This window comes from Pseudorasbora parva, chromosome 2, assembly GCF_024679245.1.
Source record: "Pseudorasbora parva isolate DD20220531a chromosome 2, ASM2467924v1, whole genome shotgun sequence".
NCBI lineage: Eukaryota > Metazoa > Chordata > Actinopteri > Cypriniformes > Gobionidae > Pseudorasbora > Pseudorasbora parva.
Genome location: NC_090173.1, coordinates 52,019,679 through 52,045,775, shown reverse-complemented (window position 1 = coordinate 52,045,775; position 26,097 = coordinate 52,019,679). Strand labels below are relative to the sequence as shown.

The 26,097-nt window shown below is 37.6% G+C and overlaps 2 protein-coding genes across 2 annotated transcripts; both read left to right on the top strand.

The window, feature by feature from the left end:
• The first annotated feature begins 3,923 nt into the window (after positions 1–3,923).
• LOC137046880 (myeloid-associated differentiation marker-like protein 2) lies at positions 3,924–7,753 on the top strand. Its single transcript, XM_067424323.1, has 2 exons — positions 3,924–4,351; positions 4,504–7,753. Exon 2 carries the CDS (start codon positions 4,698–4,700, stop codon positions 5,607–5,609), a length of 912 nt encoding a protein of 303 aa, XP_067280424.1. The 5' UTR covers positions 3,924–4,351; positions 4,504–4,697; the 3' UTR covers positions 5,610–7,753.
• Positions 7,754–8,283: 530 nt separating this feature from the next.
• pycr1a (pyrroline-5-carboxylate reductase 1a) lies at positions 8,284–24,394 on the top strand. Its single transcript, XM_067424279.1, has 8 exons — positions 8,284–8,430; positions 8,639–8,711; positions 10,738–10,808; positions 10,927–11,106; positions 12,328–12,549; positions 12,661–12,753; positions 12,849–13,012; positions 23,484–24,394. The coding sequence occupies exons 2-8, from the start codon at positions 8,645–8,647 to the stop codon at positions 23,647–23,649; spliced, it is 963 nt and encodes a 320-aa protein (XP_067280380.1). The 5' UTR covers positions 8,284–8,430; positions 8,639–8,644; the 3' UTR covers positions 23,650–24,394.
• The last annotated feature ends 1,703 nt before the right edge of the window (positions 24,395–26,097 follow it).

Below are 26,097 nucleotides of genomic sequence, written 5' to 3'. Positions count from 1 at the left end.
TTAGGTTGAAATAAAATGCTGTGTGAAGTCAACATGTTTAGTGCCCAAATCCCAGTACCACTCCAAAGTCCCTAGTTACTGGGGAAAGTTCCTGCGGTGGAAATGCGACTTACATGCAACACTCGGGTTCTGGAAGTAAAAACTCTCAATTTTTCCATAGGGAAATAGATTTTTAACGATGGCTTATAAACCGTTAAAGACAGCCCTACTCTAAGCTGTGAGGTTTTTTTATCACGTTTTTATTTTTTATTCTTTAGACCACATTTCAACTTGGTTCTAAAATAATTGTTTAACCCTTTAGTGTTCGGCAATTGTAGAACATTAAATAAAAATCGCTACTTCATTGTAATGGTATGAAAATTGGTGACGTGTGGCAGGCACTGTCTACAAAAAAAGTTGTTGATTCGAAAAGCTAAATGGACGCACTTGTAATACCCGCAGACAAAATAGTTATTTCCCTCACTAAAGCCGTTAAGTACACATATTTGTTATTTTGTCCAATTTCCAAATATATTTTTGCTTCAAAAACAAGTTTGTAATGTTATGATTCACCTCATAGCCATTGGTGCATGCCTTATAAGAGTTAAATTAATGCGGTGATAAATAAATAAATTAAGTGCAATGCGGTGCCAGGCATGACGCAAGTGTTTTTTGCTAGTTTCAGCTCGACACGTTATCATTTTCACATCCAGCACCACGTTGTTTAAATGGCAAATGCACTGGCACCCATCTGTTCACCCATGGGCGAGCTGTTCTGAAAACCAGGTGTGTTCAGGCGCATTGTTGGGGTGTTGCTATTTTGAGGAACTGAAAATGACTTCCCCATTGACCAAACAAAACCTGTTCTGAAGTCAATTGCGCAGTGTTTTTTGTGTTATCTTAAGGGTGCATTAGTAATATGAGCCTATGCACAACATGCGTACACTTTCTTTAATACACACCGATAAGTGCAGCGCTCACATTTTTAACCCCTTAACTGTCACCGTTTCCCAGCCATGTAGGCCCCACATGGTTTAGCACAGAGGAAATGAACACTGCTCAGTGTGCACACTACAGGCTGTTGTAACACTGAATTATTGTTGATGATTGAGCATTAATGATGAACACCTGTTGTTAACAAGCATAATCACTGAAGGACAAAGAAACACAAGAACTATAACTGCCACAGCTTTAGATGAAATCAACTGAAGATAAAAGAAGACATTACATCTCTGAAGATCTCAGCAGAGGAGGATTAAACAACTCCACAAACAGCATTACCAGCTTCATGCATTACTAACCAGACTGAATTTATTGTGACCTTGATGTGAACGGGCATTTATTCCCCTTTTGCTGTAACTGTCAAATCTCAATTGTGGTCAAGAGGGCACCACAAATAATGGCCTTTGGCATCTTTTACCTGAACACAAGTGCAAATGGCGTGACAACACGGAGCATGATATGGACAATATGGAAGTAGTCATATGGACAACTTTTATGTTGCCTTTTTGGAGACTTTTGAGCAGTATAAATACAATTAGAAGTTTGGATGTTAAAAAAAATATTCCAGAGAGTGAGTAAATGTCAGAATTGTAATTTTTGGGGGATAACTATTCCTCTATGGTACAAAATGCATACATCCTCACAAATCCTGGATGGTAGCAATGCAAATTCCAGCAAACAAATCCTCCTTCTCATAGTCACATTTCAGGCACACAACGTCCCGAATGTGACACTGCTACTCAGGTCGGTCTCTATACCTTTTTGGCGTACGTTCAGTTTAACTCGCTCACATTGTATTAAAAGGGGGATTTTGCTCATTTCACTCATTTTCTTTACTCATGTGACATCTTTTTCTTAGTATCTTAATAGTAAAATAAGCAAAATGACAGTTTTGAGTGTAGTTCCCCTTCATGTAATAAACCACCGTTGTGCTGACGTAACAGTAAGATGATGGTTAATCACACTTTTATCAATGCAAATTCTCACTCAATTGGGAGAGAGGCTATTGTGCTCTGTATCTATGTATAGGTTTTATTAACAGCTGACTCCTTTGAGGGTACTTTTGTCAAATGAAGACATTCTAGACTGTTAAAATATTTAATAGAAAATAACTTTTTAATATAATTTTTTTTATGTAGTGGTCTTATGGAGAAACAAAATCCTAAATAAATCAACCAAGAGAAAAGAAAACAACAGATGTGAAGGTATTACTAATTGCAATTTTGTTCTGTAACATATTTTTTAACAGAAAACTCAATCTACATTGCTAAGCTGCATATTTATTTTATGTAAATCATATTTATAATGCTATTTTCACAGAGAAGTGATTCTTTGTAAATTGTAAATAATTGTTTTTTTTTCTTCTTGTGTTGAATGCATGTATGTGTCCCTGAGAGAAAACATTACAGTTATTCCAAAGAAACATTCAATATTGCCTTTTCATTTTAAACTTATTTCACTGCCTAGTAAAGTAACGCATTACTTTTTAAATTTTACAACAACATATGTTACTTTTCAAAGAATTTACAAAAGTTGAAGTTACTTTATTTCCCATTTATTGACTGACAGCTCTCCTGTCCCCACACAGCTAAAAGTATTAAATGAACTCTCCTGGGAGTTTGAGACCACATTGAAGAGTGTTAAATGTTAAAAATAAAGAGTGTTAAATGAGCACTGAAGCAATGGTAAAGTTAATGAGATTAGTGGTAATTGACCATTATTGAAGATACCGGCTGATAACAAATAGAATCAACAAAGGAGACAATCACATTTTAAGTCACCATTATGGTGATCAGTGTTTATTGACTTAATTTAACACTTTTCAAAGTTTTCTTTCACTTTTCATTTAAAAAGCCAAAGCGCTTATCTACAGCAGAATAAAAGCTCTGCGAAACCAAGGCGTTAGTAAAGTTACACTGTGTGATATTTTCCCCCATCTAGCGGTGTAAAGGTATATGACAATCCAGTGAATATTAGTTTCTGTTCCTCTCAATTCCGATTTCATTTTAACTCCTACGGTGGCCGATTTAGTCCAAGATTAACATGGCTTCCAGTTCGACCTCGTCAATGAGTGCCATTGAGTGTTAAAACGCGAAAAGCAAAGCTTAAATTTATGGGTATGTCCCTCTTTGGCTAATGTACTGTCAAGATGGAGGGGCAACATGGCGACCGGCAATCGAACCCCTCACCCGTATGTATTTTCAATGCCATATTATAAACTCACGAGAATACTTTATTACTTGAAAGAAGTAAATATACATTAATGAGCACATATTTTTGAAAGAACTAAGTGTTTTTAGCTAAGAATAAAATAAAAAAGTTACACAGTGTAGCTTTAAGCCTTTGTTTTGAATAAGTGACCTCTAGCGGTGAAAGACATATTGTGGCTTTAATGTAAAATTCTTCTAAATTAATATTAAGGATACAATAATAGAATGCCTTGATAATGTTTTTGCTAAGATATAGGCCCTTTTAAAAAATATAGGCCCTTTTACTTAAAGCCTTTATGAATGATGCATTATAAAACAATTTTTAATGCATTAGATATTATAGCTTGGAATGCACCATTGAGTGGTCTCCTTAATAATTTTAACCACAGTTACAATACACTTCTAGGACGTAATATGCATTAAAACACAACAAACAACCAATGATGTAACAAGGAATCTGAATATTATAATGAATTTGAACTTTGGTTATAATTAAATATGAAAAGATACAATGCTTTATGCATAAAGGCTTTAAGTAAAGGGTTACCTTTTTGTTTGTTTTTTCTGAATATTCTTAAGTACAAAACTGACGAGCAATCTGCTGTTTGCTCTAGGGCCATTACACTGCAATTTTTCTTTGAGCCATATATATGTGCCAGGGCCTACACCTTCTAACTGTCCCCAAACACACACACACACACACACACAGTTTGCAACCATATGAAACACGACTCCCTACACTGTTGCTTGACGCAGACATTTGGATTCCCACCCCATTCCACAGTGGAATATAGGGCTCTATTTATAGAGCTGGTGGAGCCCGTGGCCCTGAGCTCGGCAGAACACACTCATTAAAACCGCTTTCCCTGGTGCACTTCAACTCGAAGCCCAGCATATGTCAGAGTGTGTGAGAGTGGAAACAGTGCTAGAGAGAGTAAGACTTCCAAAGGTAATCAGTCCTAAAAGTTGTTTGAAGAAATTGGGAACCTACGGATACCATCTCATGTGGGATATTTATGGGACCTTGCTCGTCTTCTGTATTATGAAGAGATCCTTCAGCTGCAACAGGTGACATTCGACTCACAAGGACTCACTTTCTGCATTTATCCAGTGGTCACGGTCAACCGAGAAACGCCAAGAGAAAGACCAGCGAGCAGAAGGTGAATATGCAAAGACTAAGGAGCCATTGATTGATTGATTGGAAATTGGAACTTTGAAGTAAATAACAGTGATGATTTAAAATTTAAAAGACTGGTCCAACTATTACTTTGCTATATTTTGCTGTTTTTTTTTTTTTTTAAATATCTAAAAGGGCTTACAGCAGAGTGACTGCCCAGAGAGAACATCCAGAGTTTCTGCTGTAATCTGATCCCACACACTCGGCCGTAATTATAAAGCAGAGCTGGGAAGCAGTAAAGGAGATTTGTCATTAAGGTTGCCTAAATAAAGAGGAAAGGCAAAGGGCGAGGTTTGTGGATTCGGTCGCGCCTGATCCACCCAAGAACGATGGACCCCCAAGGAGGCCACTACCTAAACAAGGCAGCGGTGCTGTCCGGTCTCGGCGCAGCCCGCATGTGCCAGCTTCTGCTGGGTTGCACCACCATGGCCTTGGTGGCCCACGGCGCGGGATTCAGCGCCACCTATGGCACCTTCTGCATGTTCGTCTGGTGCTTCTGCTTTGCCGTCACACTGCTGGTCTTCACCCTGGACGTGACGAGGCTTCACGGGTGCATGCTCATCTCCTGGGACAACTTCACTGTGGCGTTCGCCATGCTGGCCACTCTTATGTACGTCACAGCCTCCATAGTGTACCCTGTTTACTTCCTGAGGTCGGAGTGCCCGTCGGAGGGCTGCGAGGTGCGAAACTACCGAATCGCAGTCACCGTCTGCTCCAGCGTCTGCTGCTTCGCTTACGGGGCCGAGGTCTTCATCACCCGGGCCAAGCCGGGGCATGTGGTCGGCTATATGGCCACCGTGTCCGGCCTGCTCAAGGTGGTCCAAGCCTTCATAGCCTGCATCATCTTCGGCGCTCTGGCCAATGACAGCGAGTACAACCGCCACATCCCCACCCAATACTGCGTGGTGGTCTACAGCCTGTGCTTCGCCGTGACCGTAGTCGTGGTGGCACTCACCGTTTCGGGGAGAACGTCTTCGCTGCGCTTCCCTTTCGACCGCTTCGTGGTCGTCTACACCTTCTTGGCGACGCTTCTGTATCTGAGCGCTGCCGTGATCTGGCCGGTCTTTAGTTTTGATAAGAAGTACGGGACCCCGGGGCGACCCCAAGACTGCCCCAGAGGAAAGTGCCCGTGGGACAGCAAGTTGGTGATCGCCGTGTTCACCTGTGCCAATCTGGTGCTGTACTTCACCGATCTGGTGTACTCTCAAAGAATACGATTCGTCTCGCATTCGGCAGCATGAGGCCACCTCAAGCCCGGTGGACTTACGGATAATGGAAATGAGTAAAATACAGACATGCTGATGAAATACAGCTGTGTGCGCTAGTATATTAAAGAATAATTTCTGATTTATTTGTTGGTTAGAATGATAATGTTCAGACTTTTTGTATCTGCTAGGCTTGAATTGTTCCATTGTGTTAATGAATAGTTACTTTGCTGAGTAGAATGAAATCAACGTCATTTTAGATTTGGTGTAGGGTTGCAAAGTTTCCAGAAACTTTCCTCAATTTTTGGAAACTTTCCGAAGGTTTTTGGATATGTTTCAGAAATGTTCAGCCCCTTTTTGCAACCCTATGTTGTGTATTGCTAATATAGTAAACTTCCATGAAAATGCAATTCTCTGCAATTCACTATCACTGTAACCCTAAAGCAAGGGTGTCCAATCATGCTGGTGGAGGGCCCACGTCCTGCAGAGTTTAGCTCTAATCTCTTGCCTGAAATTTTCTAGTGAGTCTGAAGACCTTGGTTACCTGGATGAGGTGTGTTTAATCAGGGTTGGCGCTAAACTCTGCAGGACAGTGGCCCTGCAGGGCTGTGTTTAAAGGGATAGTTCACCCAAAATTGAAAACTAGACCATGATTTACTCTCCCTCAACTTCTGCTAATTGTCGAATTTGTGTTCACGAGAGACTGGCATTCCAGCAAATGACGTAAGACAAAGTTGTGGCGTAAATTCCGGTGACGAATATATAATTGATAATATATTGATATTTCAGGCAATAAAGATTTAAATATAGATATTTTTCTTACACAAATGCGGCACTTCACTTCAGAAGGCCTTTATTAACCCCCGGAGCCGTGTGGAGCACTTTTACAATGGATGGATGCACTTTTATGGACTTTAACAGCCATTTCTGTTGCCATTATATTGAATTGAATTTAAATTGAACATCCTTAGCCCTTGACCATGTGTGCCTATTAAATGTGAAGTCACAATCATTGTGGTCTATGGATCTGTCTGACTCGCTCTCTTAGTCAAAATTGAGTGGTCGAGGGTCCGTCCAAATACACCTGTCCTTCAACCACTCGACGAGGTTGAAAAATAATGTTGGGGATTAGCCCACCATTTTCATTTTGGGTGAACAATCCCTTTAAATGCAGCAGGATCAGGTTTGGACACCCCTGCCTGTCATCATTTACTAACTATCCTGTTGTTCTTTTTTCTACTGAGGAACCTAAAAGAAGATATTTCTAAAAATGACGGTAACCAAAATATCTTCTTTTATGTTCCACAGAAAGTCATACAGTTTTGGAACAGCGTGGGGGTGATGAAATGATGACAGCATTTAAATCTTTGGGTGAACTATCCCTTTAAGAATGTTTTTTTTTTTGTTGTTGTTGTTGTTGTTGTTGTTTTCTACTAAACCCTATTGTTGTGGATTAGAAAGGTTATTACATGGCTTACTAGTAAAAATATGTATTTTGCCCTAATTCAGGTATACGTGTTAAATGTTATTATAATTATAGGCATTGTTGTTATTTGATTAGTATGGCAATATGAGCAATCTGAGACCTCTGATTAGAAGCAGAGAAAATATATCTCAAATATCTCACCTTAAAGGGATAGTTCACCCAAAAATGTAAATTACCCCGTGATTTACTTACTCTCAAGTCATCCCAGGTGTATATGACTTTTTTTCTTTCAGACGAACACAATCACAGTTATATAAAAAAATATCCTGGCTCTTCCAAGATTTAAGACTTGCGTTGACCATCGGCTGGAAGCTAGTTATTTCAGGCTATAAAGATTTAAATAAGGATATGTTTCTTCCACAAACGCATCGCTTCGCTTCAGAAGGCCATGGAGCTGTATGGTTACTTTTATGATGGATAGATGCACTTTTTTGATATTCAAGATGTACCATTCACAGCCATTTTAAAGCTTGGAAGAGTCTGGACATTTTTTAATATAACTCTGATTATATTCATCTGAAAGAAGAAAGTCACATACACCAAGGATGACTTGTAAATCATGGGCTAATTTTAGTTTTTAGGTAAACTATCCCTTTAATTGTCATGGTGCTCAGATAGGATCTCTGTTTATCTACTCAGGCTCCAATATTAATGTCTTTTTTATAGTATGTAATAATATATTGTGTTACTTATTCTCAACATATTTATATAAATAAATTAAAATATGTTGGTCATTAAACTGGATTCTTTTGTGTATAAATCAGTTTCTTTCTCACCATCACCTCCATATAACAGCACACAGAAATGACCAGAAACAATATAATACATATATACCAATGTATGTGTGTGTGTGTGGTTATAAGCTACACTATTATACGCATTTACATTTATTTTGTCCCAAGAAGTTAGTTAAATATGAAGAAAATAAGTTTATAAATGGACAGAATTTAACTTTTTTTATGTGTGTTTAGTTTGTATGATTATATTTAGCTTCAACTGAAAACAGAGACGGGGATACAAGAAAATATTCAAGAAAATACACTTGATAAATACATAAAATGGAAACATCAAACATAAGGAATATATGCAATGATCAGACACGGATATACAGGTTTGCCGTCTTTCTGTTATTGACACAAGCCCACGTGCTCATAAAGAGAGTGATGCAACCAGAGCTGGCCTATCAGGACCCGCGGTGCAAACATAAAGCACAGGGATTGGCTGAGGCTCTAACAGTGCTCTACCGTGATTGGTCAGAGCCTTCTACTCCACGCCAGGAATGGCAGTTTAACTAAACGTCCACAGAGAATCTAAACACGATAAACAAACCAAACATATCTAAACAAGTTCTTCGAAAGATCGTGTTTTTAGGTACGTTCGTTTAAACATTTAGTTTTCTGCATTTGTCTCGTTATCTGTGCTGCGTCACAGCTTGCTTAGTCCGATCAGGAAATAGATGAGTGTACAGAAAGTTAGGCAGACTCTGTCCTGATATTAGCTCAGCTGATCTATTGGAGTGTGTAAACTGATTGTTAACTTGTGTGTTTTTGTCTGTTGGTGTTACTCATCGTCTTGTTAGGTCAAAATGAGCGTTGGTTTCATCGGAGCTGGTCAGTTGGCGCACGCGCTGGTGAAGGGCTTCTCCGCGGCAGGTAACGCATTAACACACACACACCGCTAGAGGCGCCAAAACACACCGCTCCAGCCTGAGGCATCCATGAGCCATATCTTCCGAGGACATTCTGCTTCAGTTAATTTCTCTGACACCATACATGTTACAGTTTTAAGTCTGAATGTCCTGTAAAGAAGAGCTCATTCAGGGCTTTTCAGAGATATAATTTGTTCTGAGGTTTCACCAGGACAACAACATCCCCCTTGGTCTTTAAAAATGACTGAACAATCAAATTTCTCTTGTGCTAATGTGACATTTTAAAATTATCATTTTAATTTGATTCATTTTCAAAACACAACAAAAATATAAATCAACATCTCAGGAACATTGTATGGGGTTTCGTATCAAACTATAACTTTCTGTTACAAAACCGGGCATTGATTTCACACGTCCACTGTAGAGGACACCGAGACTAAAAACATGTTTATCAAGCATTTTGAAAGACACAACACATTAATAGGGAAAGAAATTACATATCAGTGTTCCTATCAAATATTATTACACTTGTTTCTTCAATCAAAGCACTGTCCTTCGGATGAGACGTTAAACTGAGCTCCTGACTCTTTGTGCTCATTAAAAATCCCAGGATGTTCTTTTGAAAACGAGTAGGCGTGTAAACCCGCCATCCTGGCCACATTTGCCCCTGTCCATCATGGCCTCCTAATCATCCCCTTCTCCTGTTTGGCTTCATCACTCTGTCTCCTCTCCACCATAAGCTGGTGTGTGTGTGGTGACCGTACTGGCACAATATGGCTGCCGTCACATCATCCAGGTGATGCTACATTGGTGGTGGTTGAGGAGATTCACACCTTCCATGTAAAATGCTTTTAGGACCCAGAAAAGCGCTATATAAATTTAACAAATAATAATATTTTTTATTATTCATTACACAATGCTCCAAGAACACATCAGAGACAGCGTAGATACATTGCCATTTTACTCACATACTGCATAAAGTAAATTAATTCCATTATATCTTTCATAACATTGTTGAGATTCATCTTTAAGCAAAGTTTGGTTATAAAAAAATCATGAAACCTAAAAATTGATTGGTGAATGAAACCAAAAATCCAATTTCTTTGCCTAGTCATGTCATGGCATTTTATTTTTTTAATAAAAAATAAAAATAAAGTCCCGGTGTCCACATACAAGGGCGTAACATATTAATAATATATATATATATATATATATATATATATATATATATATATATATATATATATATATATATATATATATATATATATATATATATATATATATATATATATATATTTAAAAAATAAATTTTAAAAATGTCACTTGACATCCAGGTGAACAAATAAAATATTCTTAAGTATTTTTTAGTATGTGGTTTATTTTGATGTTTTTTTTTTGTTTGTTTTTTTGTATTGTAAAAATGAAAATAAGTAACTTTAAATGTTTATAATTGAATTACTTAATAGCTTTTCATTGATCTCACAAACCTCTGCAATTCCATCACGAACCCCAGACTGGGAAACCCTGACGTAATGTAATATTAAATGCACTTCATGCTGTTGATAAAAAATGGAATATATTTTCTTTCTTTTTGTCAACGTGGTACAGATGATCCTATTCAAATAAAAAAAAGAGTAAAACTTTTTTTTTTTTTCTTTTAAATAAACGTTATGTTAAAAGTAATCTGATTACATTACCTTAACTGCATAATATAATGGATTATTTTACAAAATACAATTTTTATCATGTAATCCGGAATCAGTAACTGACTACAATTTGTATGAAATCTACCCAGCCTATACTGTGTGTGTGTATATATATATATATATATATATATATATATATATATATATATATATATATATATATATATATATATATATATAACTTTTGTAAGTATATGTAACTTTTGTCCGCATAACAGAACATTTGAAAAATGCGTGTAGTATTTCCACTTAAAAACTACAGAATCTCATTCTCGTCAATACTTAATGGAAGCTTTTACATTTCCCTCTCCTGTCCATCAGGTGTGATCGCCACGCACAGGATAACAGCGAGCTCTCCAGACAAAGACCTGCCAACTGTCACAGGGCTGAGAGTGAGTGTTTGACAAGCTTCTGACCAGCGTCTGAGACATGTTAGAGTGACAAAAGATAGTTTGAATGCAGCGATACTCTGTTGAACATCTTTAAAAAGGCACTTTCTCTGTACTTTAGAAAATGGGAGCATACTTCACTACCAGCAATAAAGAGACTGTGAAGAAGAGTGATGTTCTCTTCCTCGCGGTCAAGCCACATATTATTCCCTTCGTTTTGGATGAGATCGGACCAGACATCGAGGACCGTCATATCATCGTCTCTTGTGCAGCAGGAGTCACGATCAGCTCCATAGAGAAGGTCAGAACGCTCTTGTCCCACAAGCCGTAGTGAGGATGATTTTACACATCCTGCCTGAATAATGTTCAACTTTGACTAAAACACAGGACTCATCACTCACTTTTTACCCAGCTGTCCAATCACAGTGGAGGAGGGGCGGGACAAACACAACACTGACCAACCGTCACATTCTGCTTGTATAACGTCAGCAGATGACAACAAGCAGCATATTAACGGAACAAAATAATTTAAAACGAGCCAGAGCAAATACTTTACATTGTATCAACCTTTTTTGTATAGAATCAATACAGAAACTATCTGTGAAATGAGTGTTTTCAGCAGAGCATCTAGTGTTTTCAGCTGGCTAAATACACTTTGGTGAACACGTGGCCTTAAAGGGTTAGCTCATCCCAAAATTAAAATTCTGTCATTAATTCCTCACCCTCATGTTGTTCGACACCCATAAGACCTCTGTTTATCTTCAGAACACAAATGGGCCGGATTTCAAATATTAGTGTTGAAATCCGATGGCTCAGAAAGGCCTTTATTGACACCAATGTAATTGCCTCTCTCAAGACCCATAAAAGACCTAATGATCTGTCAAGTCCATCTCACTACAGTGGCTCTACAATCATTTTATGAAGCGACGAGACTAGTTTTTGTGTGCAAAAAAACTAAATAACGGCTTATTTAGTAATGGCCGATTTCAAAACAAGGCTTTCTAAAGCATCGAAACATTATGAATCAGCGTATCGATTCTTATCGCGCGTCAAACTGCTGAAATCACATAACATTGGCGATCCGAATCATGAATCGGTTCACTGATTCTTAACCGTTCGAAACTTTGTTTTGAAATCGGCCCATCACTATATAAGTCGTTATTTCGTTTTTTTTGTTTGCGCACGAAAACTATTCTCGTTGCTTCATAAAATGATTGTAGAGCCGCTGTAGTGAGATGGGCTTTGTAACAATGTCTCAAGATAGTGCCTTTATGGGACTATCTTGAGAGAGGAAATGACATTGGTGTCAATGAAGACCTTTCTGAGCCATCGGATTTCAACACAAATATCTTCATTTGTGTTTCAAAGATGAACGGAGGTCTTACGGCTGTCGAACGACATGACAGAATTTAAATTTTTGGGTGAACTAACCCTTTAATGCTACATGGATGAGCCACACAATATACAGGAACCTGTGGTCGCACAGCAATTAACTTGCGATTCATGCCTTCCTATATTACAGAAACTGCTGCAGTATCGTCCAGAACCTAAAGTAATTCGCTGCATGACAAATACGCCAGTGGTGGTGCGTGAAGGGGCCACGGTGTACGCCACAGGTACCCATGCAGAGGTGGAGGATGGGAAGCTCCTGGAGCAGCTAATGGCCAGCGTGGGCTACTGCACAGAGGTGGAAGAGGACCTGATTGATGCCGTCACTGGCCTTAGTGGTAGCGGTCCAGCCTATGTAAGCAACGACCTAGGAATATGCAAGAGGTTTAAACCAACCGTTCAGTTCCTTGTGGCTTCCTTTGCCCAAAAGCATCCATCTCTGACTGGGAATATGTATGTGCCTTAGGCGTTCCTAGCTGTTGACGCTCTTGCTGATGGAGGGGTGAAGATGGGACTGCCCAGAAGACTGGCTGTGCGACTGGGAGCTCAGGCTCTGCTCGTTAGTGCTTGACAATCTCTGAAATGTATGATATTGATAATATAAGTCTTTCTGCGTGTAAGATTTACAGTACATTGATGTTCTTTTTTTGAAAGGGGGCAGCAAAAATGCTCCTGGAGTCCGAGGAACACCCCGGAGAATTAAAAGACAACGTAGCTTCACCTGGAGGTGCCACGATCCACGCTTTGCATGTCTTGGAAAGTGGCGGCTTTCGCAGCCTCCTGATCAACGCTGTGGAGGCATCATGCATTAGAACCAGGTACTGCAGAAAAATTATGTTTAAAAGAAAACTGTCGACTAATTTTCAGAATTTCAGGTTGTGTTCATCTACCTTTTTTCATTATTAATAATTAAGGACAGGATGAAAACGGCTTTCACTTATTGTGTACACATTTTCTGTTGAAACAGATGGGGCAGGATATATAAAAAGTGCTTGTTCTTTTTTTATGGTCTTCAGATTAAATTATGTTCTCATCTAATAGTGCAACTGATTTTAAATTGATAATAGTACTGAATAATATTAGGTGTCTTTAACTACTTAGTTACATAAAAAAATAAAATAATAAAGGTTAGGTACAATGTACTTATTGTGTTGATATTTCTACATTAACGGCTTACTCAAAGCGGAAGTCGTCATAGTTGGGTTAACGATTATAATGAGAGAATACATTAAATATATGAAATCTGCTTGTCTGAGTCGGTTGTAATCGACATGGGGGTTCTCATGCCGGCTGGATCCAGGCCAGCTGCAGCTTCATGGTCTGTTTGGAGGAGCCACTTTCTCATGGCAGCAGGCTGGGGCTCCTCAGAGAAAGATGAAGAGGATTTCAGTGGTGTTTCTTCACTGTGATATGGCAGACCCAGGCTGAGGGATGCACCTCTACTAGATGGGGTGAAATCATAGGGCGACTTTCCTTGTTGGCCCAGGGTGCAGCTTGTAGGCGTCAATATCGTCTCTTTAATATAGTCTCTTTAATATCGTCAAGCTGTCGGTTAAGACGGGTGATCTCATCTCGTCACTTGTCAAGATGTTTTTCAAGAGCTTTTATCCGGCCGCTCTTGTCTTTGAAGTCCGTGTTGGCCTTTTCCAGTAGCTGCTCTGTATACTGTAGCTTGTTGACAAGATCATCTTGGGCAGCCTTTGGAGGGGGTCAGTTCTTTCTGGAGATGAGTTTCCTTCTTGTCATTCAGTTTAAGTGTGGCTATCAGCCTGTGGCTCAGGGATCCCCCGATCTTGGCTTTGTGGTTGGGGATGGGGGGGGGGGGGGGGGGGGGGGTAGAGATTTTTTTTTACTTAGTCTTTCTTTATTTTAACAATTATAACATTGCCAATTAATCAAAGTATATAATACACATTTTCATATAAGCTCACATTCTAAATAAATAAATCAATAAACAAACAACAAATACATTTATAAATAAATAAATAAAATCAAAATGAAAAACAAACAAAAAACAACACACAACAACAACATTAACAATAAAATACCTCATACACTCATTTGTAAAATTCCATCTTTTAATTTACATAAAACATAATTCAAACCCCAAGTTTGCTCAAAAGTATCAAGATCTCCAACCATTTTATAATATGCAAACTCAACAGTAAGCCGAGCAGATATCAGACCCCTTAACATCATATTAACATCAGTAAAGACACTCCCAATCATCTTTGCTTTTCTTGTTAGCTTGATTAACACATCTATTTGTCTGTTTTGATACTTTAACCCATTAAATGAAAATTCAAAATTCAAATTTGTACTCAATTCTTCCAGCAATAGAAGCATTGGCTTTAATCTTTCACACTGCAAAAATAAGTGAAACACATCTTCAGACTTAAGACTAAAAGGACATTCATCCGTTACTGTTGGATCAATATGTGCCCTAAGTCTATTTGTAGTTATTATTCCGTGTATTAGTCACCACTGGAGGTCAGCAGTTCTCTTATCAATAGGTTGTTTGTATAAAGTCCTCCAGCTACCAGTAGGGGATGCATTAAATCCTTCTATCCCTTGCCATTTAGAGTCGGAAACTCTTTTTAATGATTCAAAATGCATCACTTATACACAGGTATGATGCATTGCTCTTTCTCCAATATCAGCAAACAAACTGAGTTCTGGAGTTTTAAAACTCAACAACTTTCCTTCATCCTCTGGTCATAATTCCACAGCTGCCTTTACCCCTAAACTTGGAAACTCAACCATCTCATCATTACATTTCTGTTTTGTTTCCTCATCCAAAAAATCTGCAAATGTTGATGGTATTACACATAAAAAATCAGTCCTTAATCTTTCTGCAATACGGAGTGATTTAATACCAAGATTCGCTGCCATATCTCTTGAAGGCAGCCATTCTCTCTTACTCCAGAGATGAGAGACTTTTATAAACTTAGCATTCACCATAGCAGCATGGAATGAGAGTTCAAGATTTCCATAAATAATGTGGGATTATTCAGAAGGGGTTCTTATTTAATCCATGATCCACTTGCAATACCTTGTTCATGAACAATTCTCAAAACATTCCATGATTTTAAGACAGTCTTATAAAAAGGAGTTATTTCAGCTAATATCCATCATTTAACTTCTTTAAAAACAAGTGTCGGTCTAGTCCCAGTTGTCCTCCTCTACTCAAAAGGCCACAAGCCACATCAGCCCAACAGACATCTTTCCCATACGAAAGTCTGTGGGCAGCTTGTAGTCTAAAAGCAGCAATCCTACATGCTACATTAGTTAAACCTTGTTCCTAATTATGACAGTTACTTCATCAGCAAAGGCTGATAATTTCTCATCATTTGAAGTATTTGACCCTTCAATATGTAAACCAGTCAACTGTTCTCTAAATTTGCACAGTAGGGGTTCAATTGCAAGACTATAGAGTTGCCCTGAAAGAGGGCATCCTTGTCTTATTCCCCTCTGTATTTTAATAGGAACACTTAAAGGTCCACGGAAATCAAAATTGAATTTGTTTAGCTTTTAGTATGACTGTGTTAGCCTTAAAGTTATGAATAAGCTGGTGTGTTCCAAAACAATGACAAAATTTGCATTAAGGAGATATAAGCATTCAAAATTTACAGTCTCTCACTTCCGTTAAAACGAATTACAGATTTTGATAATGTCATTGCAGACTTCACTTTCTCGTCAAATCTTCTGTCCAATCAAAATGCTCTCTAGAATCTAAAGCCCGCCTCCTACACTGCTGAAGCTGCGGATGAAACCGTAATTTGTTCACACATTTACTAATTTCTACATGGTAATTGACATGGAACATGTACATGGAAATTACGTCAACACATTGAATAATGTGGCGTGTTTCAAGGCACTTCAGTGTGGGCCTTTAAACCTCCAGCTACTTTGAGCATATATTCAGCTTCATTATACAATCAATTAACCCATGAAATAAGCCCATCTCCAAAACCAAAAGTCTTCAGTAACTCGAACAAATAAGCATGGTCAAATCTATCGAACGCTTTTTCATGATCAAGCAATATTAACCTCAAATCAATATCATTATACATTGCATAATCTATTACATCTCTCACTAAAAATAAATGATCCCTAATACATCGCCCTTTTACACAATAGGATTGTTCTTTCATGATTAAAACACTCATATAATTATTTAATCTACTGGCAATACATTTTGATTTTTTTTTATAATCCATACATTTTAAAGCAACAGGTCGCCAATTCTTCAAACAATACAAATCACCTTTTTTGGTAACAAAGACAACAGTGCTCTATTACAACTCTTAAGACCCAGTCTGTATTGAAACAGTGTTAATTTTGACAGCAAATTCAGATTTAGTCTTAGTCTTAGTCTTTTGAGTAACACACCATTTAGTTTTAGTCCCATTTTAGTCATCTGAAATCTTTTAGTCTTAGTCTAGTTTTAGTCGACTAAATATCATAAGAGTTTTAGTCTTAGTCTCACGGGTCGGTTTGTATAACGTTTTAGGTTCACGGTTTCAGTACGGTTCGGTATTTGCTATGTTCACAGAATAAAGGACTATTAAAAATAAAGAAAATAAGAACAAATAACTTAAATACAAGCAGTAGCACAAATAAATTATATTGAGCAAAGATACTGATAAAATGAACAATGCATTTCCTGTTTTTCAGGTAGGTCTAACGTTAGTTTTAGGTAGAGAAATAGAATAAATAATCAAATGTAAAATAATTACATATTTAACTGTTTAAATGAAAGATTAATCCTTATTAAACTTACACAAGCTATTCAATCAAGAGCAGTGAGTCCTCATATTTTCTTTGACATTAAAGGTTGCTGCCCCTTTAAGACAGGGGTATGCGTCGTCTTTCTCGACTGTATAAAGTTCACTTAAGGCATATTCAGACTATGTCTGCTTGGATACTTAACAAGATGGACATGTTGACATACTTTTTGTATGAGTTTGTCCGTTCACGCGCAAGACTTGAAAGATAACTGAATATTTGCGCGCTGTGGGACGCGTGCGCGCTCTCGGATGACAGATCTTCACACAGCGCGTGCGCGCTCTCATTCGCGTCTTTTGGCGAATATACCCGTCCCGGGTGAGGACGGCGAAATGACTGGACAAACGGCAGCACTCATGCATTGAACACAGTTTACAAAGAGAAACTGTTTTGCCAGTTTTTCTTTTATTATCACTGTTGTAGTGTAGCCTATCACTGAGGAGCCAGCACGTGTATCCATCGACAGAAACATACATAAAGCATTATTTTCAAGTTACAACCCATATCAAAGATGCGTCATCATCAGATGTGAGATGAACCGCGGTGCAAGTGCGTTTTACATGGCACCCTCGCTCACGAAATGTGGCTCACGATACATGGCTCACGAAATGTGACCAGATGTCAATTCTTCGTTTTCGTCCGGCCTCTGACATTTCTGTTCTGTCTTTTCTGTGTAACTGCTGCTGCGTTTGTTTAGCTGTTGCGCTTGCATTTCCCGCGGATTTTTTAAAATGGCTCTGCTGCTTCTGCATAGATCAACCTACCCTCAAAGATTCGCTCTGATTGGATTTCTTCTCCATTCGTCCCTCCCATATATTTTCGTCTCATTTTTTTTCGTTGACTAAAGTGGCAGTTATATTTCGTCACATTCTTCGTCATCATATCTGACTTTTTATTTAGTTTTTATTTAGTTTTCGTCCGTGAAAAAGGTTAGTTGACGAATATTTTTCGTCATAGTCTTCGTCAACGAAATTAACACTGTATTGAAAATAAAAGCATTTCAAAAAAGTCTTTTCCAATCACATGCCAGAACTGTTTATAAAATTCAGCTGTTAGACCATCTAGACCAGGAGCCTTCTCGGATGAAAGATCTTTGACAGATTTTGTCACTTCTTGACATGTAATTAGTAAATCAATATCTGTTGCTCAGGCATCAAACTCTTAAGACATGAAAATAAATCTTCTTTACATTTAGGATCTGTGACATTAACTGTGTATAAATGAGAATACAAATCAACAGCGATTCTTCTCATTTCACAGGGATCATAACAAGACCTTCATCATTTTTTAAACCCACCATCATTTTTCCTCGATTAGTCTTTTGTTCTAAATTAAAAAAGAATTTAATAAGAATCAATGTCTTTACTTTAGATAAAACGTGCCCGAACAAGAGCACCTTTCACTTTATCGCACAATAAAGAGTTCAACAGAAACTTTTTCTCTGAAAGGGCAGCTTCCAAACAAAGTCCATTCCATCATTTTCTCCTCTATATCGGAGATCTCATTCTCCAAATCATGTATCCGGGTGTTTAATGTCCAGTTGTAATATATTGAATATTACTGACAGAAAACTCTAATTTGAATGTCTCACCATTGTTATATATCAACATAATGTCCTTTTTGCATTTGCCATGATTCCCAAAACTATTTAATGACTATTCATGATTCCTACAAAATTTAAAATTTGCACAAAAAACAATACATTGTAAAAACGTATTATTAATATACAAATATATACTCCTTTTACTTTCCTTTAGCAATACAAAATCCATTGTTACCATTTTATGATCTAAAACGATATTTGGTATAATGTTAACATTACCCACTCTATTACTTGAATCACGTCACATAAACTCGATCTAAACTAGCATCATAAACTTTACCATCTGTAACTTTAAGCAATGGGTTTTTTATTCTCCAAATTCTCCAAATAAGAAGAATTCCCAAGATTCAAACTCGTAACTACTTCAGATAATACAAGTGCTGATTTATGGTTAGGTCCTTCAGCATTTCTATCCATATTAAAATTCAAAGTGCAATTCCAGTCTCCTGCCATTATAATCACATCACTTGAATTAAGAACTTTTAAAACACGACATCATTTCTCAAACACCATTAGAGGCATACATATTAACAACCAACATTTCCTTGACCCACAACCCGTTCTCAATTACTTTATTGACCAGTGCTTCTGTTTTGAGAAAAACAAACAATTATGGCTTTATTCATTCTCGAAGCTGAAAGAATATTTTCATAGCCCATCTGCTCACCAACTGCAAACAAAACATCTTCCACAATAGTACTCGCCTCTGGCACACACCTGAAACCATGGTGGAGAGATAATCCTAAAGTTAATACCTAACGCCAGATACTAAGCATGGCACACTACATAATAAAACCCTATATCAATATTTAAATAATAGACACAAAACTAAAGAATAAAGAAAAAACAGAAAAAAAGTTATAAAGAATCGCGTACGACAGAAACACGCTCTCACACACGCACCCTTCTCACTTCCAACATGCACCACTGAGAGAGAGAGAGAGAGAGAGAGAGAGAGAGAGAGAGAGAGAGAGAGAGAGAGAGAGAGAGAGAGAGAGAGAGAGAGAGAGAGAGAGAGAGAGAGAGAGAGAGAGAGAGAGAGAGAGAGAGAGAGAGAGAGAGAGAGCGAGCACAATAAGGAAATTATCCAGGTAATAATGAGGGGGAGAAAAGGGAGAAATGTTTTTATTTTTTCAATGTACTCGTATTATTGTTGTTATATCTTTCCCTTGATTGGGAGAAAATGCTAACAACAACAACAGTGTTTCTTTTCTCATATAGGATTGACACCATACACCCGTTACTGCCTTTCTTTCCTTTTTTGAAATGCATATTGTCAGTCGCTTGTTGTTCCTCTTATCAATTTCTTTGGCTTCGACTGTGTAGGATGCCAATAATTCGAGGGGATCGCCTGGGGTGAACAGAGCAAGAATTCGCAGATTTGTTTATGAACTTGAAATTAAACACACAGACACACACGCGCACACAACTGTTTGTGAAAGGTTTGTATAATCACTGGTTGATTCTCACAGGTTCGGCTCCAGATATGGCATGAGTGAAAAGGAGAAATGTAATAATCTTAATGATAACTGCTATTTACAATAAGTGCAAATAACAGTAGATGCTATTTACACCATGTTAATAGCAACTAGATTATATTTACACTCAGTGAAAATTACTTATTTTCTTAGCGATAGATGATATTTATATATAAGTGCAAATAGCTGTAGTTTCTATTTACTAAGTGAAATGAGTGATATATTCTATTTACACCATATAAAAGTAGAAGTTGTTTGCCATATAAATAGTAATTACATGTAATTTATCATTTATTTTGACATACTATTAGCACCTCAGTATTGTTGTACATTAACAGGATGCAATACGACAATTCACCATGACGTCACAACAGTAATAAATGTTCTTCTGGGTGGCAAAAGCCAAAGCATTCCTATGGCAATGCTAGTAAATTGCTTGGGATTCAGATACAGTCCTTGACAAAAGTCTTGTCTCTTATCTATTTTCTAGAAATGCCTGATATTAACCTGACTTTTAATTAATTCATTGGTGTTAGAAATAGCTCATATGAAAAGCTAAAACCCTCCCAAATGATTTTTAATGCACTGAAATAAATAATTTTCACAGAAAAAATATTTATCATTTAATCAAGACAGAAAGGTCAAATTTTGGCAAGACAAAAGTTTTGTCGCCTATACAGAAATTGAACAAATTTACTGCAAATACAAAAATATGTCAGCAAATTAAGTTGTGGTGCTGTGAGATCGAAATTTAATATCTTGTATGACTTCCATGAGCTTGAAGGACTGCATCCATGCGGTTTGGCAAGGATTCATACAATTTATTGATGAAGTCATCAGGAATAGCTAAGAAAGCAGTCTTGCATGCCTCCCAGAGTTCATCAATATTCTTTGGTTTCGTCTTCCATGCGTCCTCTTTCATCCTACCCCACATATGCTCAATGATATTCAAGTCTGGTGACTGGGCTGGCCAATCCTGGAGCATCTTGATCTTCTTCGCCTTGAGGAACTTTGATGTGGAGATGGAAGTATGCGATGGAACACTGTCCTGCTGCAGAATTTGGCCTCTTTTATGGTTGAGAATATAAGACGTAGCTAAGATTTCTTGGTATTTTAGACTATTGATGTTGCCTTCCACCCTGCAGATCTCGCACACCCCCATACTGGATGTAACCCCAGACCATGATTTTTCCGCCACCAAACTTCACTGTTTTCTGGGTGAACCTCGAATCCATTCGGGCACCAGTAGGTCTCCTGCAATATTTGCGGCGACTGTGGTGTAATTCAACAGAAGATTCATCTGAAAAATCCACCTTCTGCCACTTTTCCACCGTCCATCCTTTTAGCAGGCCTTGGCAAATGCCACACGGTTTTTCAATTGTCTTTTGTTTAGTGCTGGCTTCTGGGCACTGATTCGACCATGGAGGCCATTTCGAGACAGAATCCGACAAACTGTTCTGGTTGACACAGGGAATTCAGGTGACCAGGTCTCGTGGAGCTCTGCTGCAGTGGAAAATGGGCTGGCCTTGGATTTTCGAGCCAACAAACGGTCCTCTCGAGCAGTTGTCTTGCGGGGTCTGCCTGACCTGGGCTTGTCAAAAACGTCTCCAGTCTCTTCAAATCTTTTTTTTATCCTCTGTACTTGAAGCTGAGACACACTGAAGGTGTCTGCCACATCAGCAGTGGATCTGGTCTTCAGCCTCTTGATAATCAAAACTTTAGTCTCAGGGTGAATCTTAGGCATGTTTGCAGAGGTCTAGTTGCAGTTGATGTGAAGGTCTAGTGTACTGGGGTTCTTTTTATACACACTTGAGACCTAATTGATCCATTATTAGTCACAGGTGAAGCTCATATGACAAGGTGACAACACTTATGTCTTTGCAAAAATTGACTCAATGGGCTTTACCAAGCTGTGAATATTAGAATACTTTTTGAAAGTTTAGTTTTTCACTGAAATATTATCACAAAAGCTGGTGGGATTAAAAGGAGCCATTTCTTGTAAAAAAAAATCTTGATTAGAAATATATTTCAGCGGCACTTTAGGTCAATTTGTACACAAGTGACAAGACTTTTGTCAGGGACTGTATAGTTAACATGATTATTGAGGGAGGGACTGATTAATTCATTCATTCAGGAGATAGCAATACATGAAATGCCTAACCTTGCTTTAGTAGATGTATTGCTAGTCTACTACCATCATTTTTAAATGAGCATTTTTAAATGAGCATTGAGTAGTTATTTTAGTGACTGTTGCTGTTTGACTTACAATATGTTAGCCTATCGTAGATGGTCTATTTCCCTGTTATCTAGCTAAAAAGGCTATGATCGTTTTCTGTTGCTCTGAGTCGGATCAGTTGGCACAGACGTGAGCTTTTGACGTCAAAATGATAGCGTGCTGTAGACTAGCGCTACTCCGCTAACGTTAGGCATTCACTCAAACTAAACTTGCGGTGATGATGAAACCAATGTGGTACACGCATCAATCATCCATCAGCCTACAACTATGTTTTGCTTTTCCTATTTCTTCCATTGACATTCGATCAGTAGCCTACATGACACTAGAAGTTCAGTCTCTACTTTTACTTCAGGCAGTGACTGGCAATAAGTTTGATCTTTAAAATCAATTTGATCTTTTTGATCTGTAGCGCCACTATTTACAACGTCCACTCGCTTTAGCCTACTCACCCACAGGTTTTGCTGGATATATTTACTTTTTTCTGAAGGAAATCGATACAATCCTACACCTTTTGCTGTATATCTGACGGCGCAAGCCCAAACACAACACGTTTTCATCATAGTTTCAACTTTAATCAACAACAATGTTCTTAACTATGTAACTGTGTACAGTAGCCGGCTGGATCTCTTCAGCCGGTGAAGCTGCTCACATTCTGCCACCCGGAAGTATCTTGGGGCTGATTGTGTACAAACATTCTGAAATGCCGGATTGGAATCCGTGGTGATCACGACAAAACTGATATATTCGCAATGCAGACACTTTACTGATTACGCCACTGAGGATGTCGAAAGATGGGCGTTTAAAAAAAATAGTTTGGCACAGCCAGGCATTTTTAGGCAGAGCTAGTGCGAATAGCACTTGCCAACAGGCACGCTATTTGCACTTGGTGTGAATAAACACTCCGTGTCCATATCATATTCAGTTTTTTTTTTTAGTTAACCTTAATTTATTTTATGTTGTCTGTTTAAAGTCAGTTTATTATAGTTGTGTTTATTAAGCTGTTAATACTGTTGTTTCATTGTGAAATGTTTTATGAACTTCCTGTGCACTGGCATGTTTGAAAAAGCAAAAACAATTGCCAAAATCGCAATTGCAATAGTCATAATTGTTTTTTTTTAAAACGCAAAATTCTTTCTCTCTCCATATTGCGCAGCCCTAATTTCAAGCTCACTCTTTTCTGACAGGGAGCTTCAGTACTTGGCTGACCAGGAGAAGATTTCTCCAGCCGCCATAAAGAAAACCACTTTGGACAAAGTGCTTCAGCAGCCGGGTGTGGCGGCAGCAGGGGGCGGAGTCAGGACCGGTCTCAACCTCTTTAACAGCACCAATCCCAAACACAAGAAAAACTGAACCTGATCATCACCACATTTACTCTACTGTATGAAACTACATGGCAGACAAGATGCTAAAGACCAAAAATGCTTTATAATGTTGGCATCAACATTTTTTTTTTTTTTTCTTCAAAAACTGTTCAGTTGTCAATGTTGTTCTTGTACTTTTTTGGATGGTTTGGACCAACTCTCTTCTTTTTACACTGTACAACATGCACTGCATTGTAAAATGTTTAGTTTGCTTAACTTAAAATTTTTGTGATCTTTCTACATTGACTCAACTTAAGTTGTATTTACTTAAAATATTAAGCATTTTCAGCTTGACAAATTTAGGCATTTTAATGTATAAAGATTTGTCAAGCTAAAAAAAAAAACCCTTAATATTCTAAGCAAATACAACCTAACTGAGTCAGTGGAAATTATTAACTTAGAGTTGAGTGAACAAAAGACAAAATCTTTACAGTGAACTAAAAGGGAACTAAACTTTAAAAGTTCAAATAACTTTAAATTTGACTAGTTGAACATGCTTAATATTTTAAGCACATAGAACTTAATGGAGGCAGTGCAAAAAAAAAAAGATAACTCAGAAAGTTATGTTGGGTAAACACATTGTTTGTAGATTTATTAAACCATATCTGATCTAGTCAAAATAAATATCAGATCATGATGTATTCTACAAAGGGCTGACCTGAATTAAATGTGTAGGGGGATTTCTAATGGTGAGTTATTAGAAATATATAACAAATGCTTTTATTTAAAAATAATGTTAAGTGCTCTCTTGTCTATGTCCTATTTTTACCTCTTAACTGCTTAGTAGTTGTGTATACTCTAAACAGGAAAAAGCCAAATCCTCTGCACAGCAAAAACTAGTGTTAAATTAACTCTCCTCAGAGTTTATTTGGCTCCACACTCAAGAGTGTTAAAAGTAACTCTGATGAAGTGTTAAAGATAATGAGATAATTAAGAGCTTAATTAAGTGATGATTGACAATTAGTGATGAACACCTGGTGATAACAAGCAGAATCACAGAAGGAAAGAGTCACCATTTTTAAGTCACCATTATGGAGATCAGTGTTTGCTTTAGTTTGGCTCTTGACTTTATTTCATTAGTCTTTGTCATACAAGTGCAGAGAAAATGTGAAAAAGTGTTGCTGGTTTTGTTTTGACATAATCATCATGAGCTGAATCACTGGTGCCATTTAGAGCCTGATCTTTGAGTTATGATTACTTTATTGATTATAGCAGCTCTGTGATTCTACAGCATAAGATCTGGTGCATAGAATATAATCAGAGGAATTTTTTAAAGTTATTCTGTCCTAAAAAAACAAAACAAGTTTTGAATCTCTCAGTCATTCAGCCACACAGAGACATCAATAATCAACGTATGAATCTCAGCAATGGTGGCCATCAAAAAGCTTTTGCAGTGCATTCTGGGTGCACCAATCAAAACTCGCCCATGGCTCCCACCATGCATTGCAACATGCATAAATTATAAGATGAACTGATTTAGTGATTTCTTTCTATTCTCACCATTTTCTTTTTGCTGTTTTATGCAACTTTTTAGTAGCTCGTTTTGTGATGTTCAGAGTTGATCTGTGTATCTGAGATGCTGTTTGTCACCATTGTTGAGATTCATACACTGATTCTTGATGTCTGTGAGTGTCTGACGCAACAAAGTAGTTTGAAATCTTTTTTTGTGCAGAATCTCACCCTATTATCTTCACAGAGCTGTTGTAATTAATAATGTAAACTCAACACATGCCCCATATAGTAATGATATTAGTTGATCCAGTCACTAAATGATGACTATGTTAATCAAAACATTAAACATTTTTACAGAAAATAACTAATGTTAAAAAGCCAAGGGTCAAGAGCCCAATAAAGCAAACACTAATCACCATCACGGTGACTTAAAAATGGTGACTCTTTTTTTTTGAGACACCCCTCGCTGCAGCCTGAAAAAAATTTCCTGCACTGGAAATAAAAATGCTGTGTCAGTTCTACTTAGAAAATATTACTATTTGCACTTGGTTTGAATAGACACTCCATAAATAATATGAGATATACAGGTCCTTCTCAAAAAAATGTATATATTGTGATAAAGTTCATTATTTTCCATAATGTAATGATACAAATTAAACTTTCATATATTTTAGATTCATTGCACACCAACTGAAATATTTCAGGTCTTTTATTGTTTTAAAACTGATGATTTTGGCATAAAGCTCATGAAAACTCAAAATTCCAATAAATCTCAAAAAATTAGCATATCATGAAAAGGTCCTCTAAACAAGTGTAGTGATTTTTACTCAGTTCACCGATGACGTAGTGATTTTCAGATCACGTCACGTGTCACTTAAGGTGTGGTTATGAGTGTATCAGATGACCCCTCCCCCTTTGATAGGGGGCACCAGCTAAGAATAATATCTTAACAATATAAGAAAGAACACTCGCAAAAGAGCTGTTC